Raw genomic sequence first — 7,233 nt, forward strand, 5'->3', positions numbered from 1 at the left:
AGGTACTCCGGCTTCCTCCCACAATCCAAAGACATGCAGGTTAACTGGTGACTCTAAATTGTCCGTAGGTGTGAATGTGAGCGTCTGTCTCTATGTGTCAGCCCTGTGATAGTCTGGCGACCTGTCCAAGGTGTACCCCACCTCTTACCCAGTGTCAGCTGGGAAAGGCTCCACCCCCCCCCCCCCCGCGACCCCCAAGAGGATAAGTGGTTACGGCAAATGAATGAATGAATACATAAACAGTCCCATACTACTACCACTAGGCAGTGGCATGAGGTAGTTATGGTGGGCCCCAGTACACACTATCATTCATCACATGATCAGAGACTTGACACTGGATAACATCACCATACATATTACCCAGCAATCATCACTGCATATCTGTATATAACAAAAAATACCAAGGAATATAAGAAATTATTGATTGATATAACAATTGTAATTGTTGCTTTTTAGTTATAGAATAAGCATATCATTTTGTTGTAGGTGCTGTTGACTGTTTTACAAAAAAAGAAAAAATAAACATGACAGATATGGGTTTACCACTTCCAAGGGCATTTGTAGCAAATGGCACTGTTTTTGATTTAATGAGAGTTCCTCTTTGAACACAGGCATATTTTCAAGGTGACACACATTCAGAAGGGCCCATTCTCCACCCAACACATTGTTGGAGGGCCCAATCTCTCTATGTAAGGGTGGAGGGGGGCTGTCATTAGGCTACTTGTACTACTACTAGTAGTGGTAATTGAAGACCTACAAATAGTAGTTGTTATTTTAGTTGTGTAAGTAGTCAGTATTGGTGGCATTTTCAAAGTAGGTGGAAAGCATTTGGAGGCACGCGCAGGGCAGATAGGTGGAGCTCGTGCGCAGCTGGTGTCACTCATCAAACTAGAGAGGGAGAGAGGGAGGGATAGAGAGGCCGTCGGGTACAGAGCAGAGGGTACCACAGGACACTGCCGCTGCTGCTGCTGGACCTCAACAACCAGCAACAAGAGACGCGCAAACTGCCTCGGATATCTCCTCTCCCTACCTCACCGCCGCCAGCTTTATCTCCGGATATTCTGCTACTTGGACATTAAAGCGGCAAGTTGAAAGTCAAATATGACAGCTCGTATTTAGCATTAATGTGTCAGCGGCTGTGTTTGTGAGCCGTGAGTCTGTGAACCGGAGCGAGCGGAGCAACGCGTTTCCACCGACTGGACCTTTTTACTTTTCGGCGAAGAAGGCTGTTCATTTACGGCGTGCATGGATTTAAGGACGAGCGGTACTGGTTATGACATTAAGGAGCACTCTGTCCACTAAACAGACTGTTCGCTTGGCTGGGTACAAGGAGTAGCAAGCGATATGACAATTACATAATGTCATTTTGGCTACTATGAAAACACAGCGAATAAGCTGCTAACGATAGCGGCGACGGAACTGTATAAAGATACAACAGGCGTTGGACATTAAGGTCATTTACACCACGTATGTTAGTACAGGACTGTAATGTTATAATGTGTCTTTAATTCTTTTTAATCTTTGGTGCTACAGAGTAACGAGGTCTGCAACTCCATTAGCACAGTTAAGTTGGTGTCACTTGTAGAATTTGGACTAGGCTAAGACTACAAAGAAGACAACGACGTTGAATTTGTCGTCTAAATTCGTCAAAAACGACACAACGGACGGCGAAGTTTGACAGCGAAACTCCCTCAAGGGCTGAGAGGTCACCGGGACCGGTCATCTCCTTTCCCTCCTCCCCCTCCTCCTCCTCCTCCCATCAGTCTGTTATGAAGATGTGAACTCTTCCCTCCCTCCCTTCCTCTTTCTCTCTTCGCCGTCCAGGACACTTTGATCTTTTTTTTCCTCTGTTTGGTACAAAGAGATCAAAGGCGACTCCCTCCTCTCGGGGATGTACGAAAGCGTGGATGTTGTGGGTTTTAGCCCCAGCCCCAGCAGCCCCAGTCCCGGCTCCTTTCTGAGCATGGACTACTACCACAGACCCCCGGGGCTCGGGCCGGAGAAGGGACTCCTGTCCGGTGTAGGAGGACTCCAGCGTCCGTTCGGAGGATCCCTGGTGACCGTGAGACACTGGAGCGGCTCCAGCCACTGTGAGTCCCACTGAAAAAATATTTGCCATTTTGGACAGAATAGCAAATAACTGCAGGGCACACCACAATTAGTCAGTGTGGATAATTTAATTTGTTGAAAAATGACAACGGGGTGCTGGCGGGTAAAGCCCGTGCTTGTGCTTTGATATCTGTTGTCAGCTCGGGGGGATGAATGCACGAGTTCACCGGTTCCAATTGGGACACATGCCAGCCCCTTCTTCTAGTATCAGGTGCCCCACAGCCTCTTTTTTTAGTCCCCTCTTAACTAGATGGGAAGTGAACACACCACTGTTCTACACAACATGTAGTGCCATTCACTCTTACCTTAGCCTGCTCAGCATGTATCCTTTCCTACACTCTTTCACCATTAGTTCCTTACAGCAAGCCTTGTGAGCTTCAGCATTAGCTACTGTTGATGATTACACCATTTAAATCAAGTGGGTATTGTTAAATGAAAAATTGTCATGAGCATTTTGATTGCCAGACACCCAATAATGCTGCATTCAGTCTAAGATGACCCATTTTACGAGCAATTAAAATGAGTCCTCAATGTAGCAGCATGTCTACACTGTGTATTGTGCAACTTCTGGGTTTGGTTTATGTTTTCAGTGGAGTGACTCAGACGACCTCAGTAGGTCAGCAGCTGCCTGCACACATTTACCAAATCTAGTCTATATGACCTCGAGCTCAGTGCTTCTCAATGGATCAGAATTAACTCTGAATGTTTACAGTTTGTCAACATAATCTTTACAGGCTTTTCAATCAATTAATCCATAAATGTCATTTTTCAAGTAATATTTCCAAACATTACCTTGTTTCAGTTCACAGCTTATAGGATTCCTTTGTAGCTACTCTGTGATAGTAAATTGATTGGTTAAAATAATTTTGAAGACATAATCTTGCTCTTTACCAAGTTTTGCATTTTCTGACATCTTAGACCAAACAGTTAAGCAATTTATTGAGAAAAAATGATCAGCTTAATCAGCAATTAATATGGTATGTAGTCGCAACCCGAGAAGGGTTTTAAGCCTGTCAAACATTCTGTAAGTTGCTTACCATTTTATATGGCATTCATTTTTTATTACACACAGTATTACAAATGTTCTGTATACCAATTGAATAAACCAGGAATAAATGGGCATACTTTACCATAAGAATGCTACTTCTACTTAAAATAATATTGATAATAATAATTGTTTAATTTATTACAGTGGTGTCGTATATGCGGATAAATGGGGTCTACTATAAGGATATAAACTCAGTTTACCCACCCATCAACCAAAAAGAATTTGGAATATATAAGAATGTGTACCCACTTCTCCCTCTGTAACATACTTAGTGGTGTAGTGGTAGTCGATGCGGTGGGTGTACCTAGGTAGATGGTTATATTAGCGAGGACGATGTGGGTATACTCTATTTTTTATTTCTCATGGCTTTTTTGGCAATAGTTTGGTTGAGTCTAAACAGCTAGAAAAAGATATGGGTATACCCTATTTACCTGCATATACCCTCCCTATACGACTGAACCCACCTCATCAACTACCACTGCACCACGGGATTATTATAATTAAAACCCTTTTGCATATTTTTTTGGAGATTATTGCACTTGCGAAATTATTGTGATATAAGTTATTGTGTAGTTAGTTAATGAGACAATCATAGTGAAAATTGGTGCACTGGTTCTGTGGCTGAATTATCTCAGTGTCCATGGGTTTGAAAGTCAGAAATATTAAAATGTATACATTAGATTTAATTCTACAAAATAAATATACTTATATTGATACCAACACTAATTACTCTTGTAATTAATACTAATATAAATAATACTAGTAAATGCAATAATTTATTTTTTGGCAGCCATTTACAGTTGGTGATCATTTCCTAGATTTTACACTGTAGAATCTTTTTGCTTCGTACACCATGTTGGGTATCCTCAAAAGCTGGAAAATACAAATACTCCTAGTTTGGTTAAGACACTAAGACCATATGTTTAACTGTATGTGGCATGCTCTAATCAGTTGGATGTTGCAACGTAGATTCTGTCAACATCCTGATATTTGGTCATTTTGGGTTTTGTTTGATATTAAATAAAGTCTTGGCTTTTAGAATATGAAACTCTTATCGCCAAATTCTGACGATAAATACAATTTTGAAGCTTTTAAAGGCACAATGTCAAGCTGCGAACACTTGTCAAATTCTCCCTTCTTCTATGTCTACCTGAAATTATGAATAAAAGGTCTAACTTTCTCTGAATGGGTTATGGTCAGACTTCACGTAAACAAAGTCTTGGTTTTCAGAATTATTTAAACCTCTCTACCTCTGAAGCTGACTGAAAGTCAGAATATGTGTCCAATTCTTGATTCCTTTAGTCTGTAATGGTCCACCAATCCAATAAATCAGAAGGGTTTTTCTTAAAAATTAATCCAATTTGTGAATATTGTCGTGTTAAGTCCATTGCTAATTGTATGCTAACTTTGTTTATCAAGCGGACTGCAGTTGTACTGACATAAGCAATGTTCCTGCACCATGTTTTTGGCTATGCTTGTTGTCATTACCTCGCTGATGACAAAATTAAAGTCTTCAAAGAGACTATTGTAGCCAATTGGTTTCCCTTTGCTTGTTTTGAATGCTGTATGGTATGGGTAGTTTGGCTGCAACGTAGCCAAGCTCAATCAATGTGTCACAGTGGAAAGTCCCTGCTTGTAGGAGGGACTTCAATTTATGGCAAACTTTGAAAGGCTTTTCTCAAAATTGTCACTCGGCATCGGTCATTATGTAATGTGACACATTTTGCTTAATATTTGGAGTAAAAAAACAATGTTGATATCATTAGAAAGCTAAGAATCTCTTCTTAACAGTGTATAAAAAGTCAAACATTTTGTTTTGAGTAACACAAATGTTTTTCTAAAAAAAAGTCCTTTTTCAGCTTGATGAAAGAGGCCAGACAGAAATCTAAAGTGTTGCCTAATCACAAGCTGTAGAAGAACTTTCCCTAAATGAAATACCAGACTAGAAGTTTTTTTTTAATTTTCCATTCAGCCACTTTCTGTACCCGCTTAACATATGCTGGATCATGGGGGGTGCCAATGCCAATCCCAGCACGCACTGGCTAAGAGGCATGCTACACCTGGATGCCCGTCTATCAAAAGAATAACAAACACAAATTCAAGAACACAGGACCTTCTTGCTGTGACTTGACAGTGCCGCAGTGTCACATGCTAGAAACAGTCAGCCTCAGAGTCAGACAGTAACCCAAGGGTGATGACATGGTGATGTCACTGCGACATGGGCCTTGCACAACTGGGTTAAGTCATCAAGACAGAGAGTGCAAAGTGGACTCCAGTTGGCCGGTGAGAAACACAAGGAAGGAGAGACATATAGAAGCAAGAGGGGAGTGCTCATAAATTTGAGCTGTGAAGGCAGGAAGGATTAGTGTGTGTGTGTGTGTGTGTGTGTGTGTGTCTGGGGGTGAGGGGTTGTGGGGGGGGGGGGTCTTTGTGCGTGACTGGAATGAAGAGCGTCTAACAGGTTCAAAGGTCAAAGGCCGTACACAGATGCCGGCACGCACACACATTTAGTGACTGTTCCAGCGACATGTAAGCAATGGCCTGAGGATAGTGGTTCACTCTGTGTGTGTGTGTGTGTGTTGGGTGTGATCCAGTGCAATGACTCACTGACAATTGGGAAGTGACCTACATCTCTCCCTCTCTTTATTTCTCCTTCTATCTGCCTCTTTCTTTCCTGTGTCAGCTGCCCAGTCATCACTTCTCTGCACTGAATGACCTCTCTTTCTGTCTGTTGGACACACACACACACACACACACACACACACACACACACACACACACACACACACACACACATTCATTCACCCTCACAGTTTGTCTGGGAATGTGAGTGTATACTGACCAAGTTTGACCTGAGTGTGAGTGTGTGAAAAAGGGAGGAGGTGGACGGTTGTTTGTCAGTGTTTTCATCTACTAGATGGCTTTATCTCTCTATGTGTGTGTGGGACTGCACTTCCATCAGATGAATGCTGAAAGAGTGGCAGTGGAAAGCTGGTTATTAATTCATTTGTTCTAGTCAGAGTCCTCTGGCATGGCATGTCTTTGTCTGTATATCACTGTGTAGGAATTTCTCCTCTCATGTCACATCTTTTGAATTTATTAGAGACAGGATAAAGAGGGAAAAGAACAATATTAACCTTGGCTGCTATTGTTATACCAATTTCTAATCTGGAGCGTGCACACAGTGTTTGCATTAGGCTGATTAAAACTTCAATACAGTGTCAATACAAACAGCTCTGCATTGCTTAAGTCTGTCGTTTATATTTTCATATCTTCTGCATTTTCCCAATGTGACTTGCAAGACCATCATGGTGACACAAGTTGCATAGCTTTCTCTAATATACCAGACACATTCAGGATGTCACGAACAAGTTTTTTTGGCCATCACACTGATGAAATTTATGCAATTAATGTTTACCAAAACAACACAGCTGCTCAGAGTAGGCTTGTGCCGATTTCCGGTTTAACCGTTTCGGTCCGGTTTAAGAGCTCCACCTGGTTTAAATCACGTCAACTGTATAAACCGGAGGAGGAAAAAAATGAAAAAAATAAAAAAACAGCTTTTCACATCGGGGGCGTGTCAACGGGACTATATTCAACTTATCTTGCATTGTAACATGCATTATGACAACTTAATAAGGTTTATGTTTGTTTATAAATGAAGTGGAGGAGCCTACAAGTGTTTTGTTTAGTTTGTCTTAGACTCACAAGTCAGTCTGTAGACGCTTTGCTTAACTAAAGACTGATGACTTTCTCCCTGATTTTGTGTTTAGATGGGCGGATACAATTTCAGAGTTTAAAAAAATTCCCTACGTTGCAGAACCAATAGTAAATCCGCAGGGCGGTCCTTCGGTGGCTCGCTGAACTCTTGTGCTTGTAACCATAGTCCCACTAGAAACACGTGTAGCGGTACAAAATTGGGGCGGCAGTAGCTCAGTCCATAGGGACTTGGGTTGGGAACCGGAGGGTCGCCTGTTCAAGTCCCCGTCCGGACCAAAAATATGGAGCGTGGACTGGTAGCTGGAGAGGTGCCAGTTCACCTCCTGGGCACTGCCGAGGTGCCCCTGAGCAAGGCA

General features: G+C 42.1%; 1 protein-coding gene across 1 annotated transcript in view; it reads left to right on the forward strand.

Annotated features, from left to right (window-relative positions):
• Positions 1 to 935: 935 nt before the first annotated feature.
• The window catches only part of LOC126404809 (retinoic acid receptor alpha-B-like), a 30,093-nt gene continuing 23,795 nt past the window's right edge, over positions 936 to 7,233 (forward strand). The window contains exon 1 of the mRNA XM_050068134.1: positions 936 to 2,090. Within this exon, the coding sequence (XP_049924091.1) occupies positions 1,892 to 2,090 (199 nt within the window). The 5' untranslated portion in view covers positions 936 to 1,891. The remainder of the gene's footprint in view (positions 2,091 to 7,233) is intronic.

This window comes from Epinephelus moara, chromosome 18 (genome assembly GCF_006386435.1).
Source record: "Epinephelus moara isolate mb chromosome 18, YSFRI_EMoa_1.0, whole genome shotgun sequence".
Taxonomy (NCBI): domain Eukaryota; kingdom Metazoa; phylum Chordata; class Actinopteri; order Perciformes; family Serranidae; genus Epinephelus; species Epinephelus moara.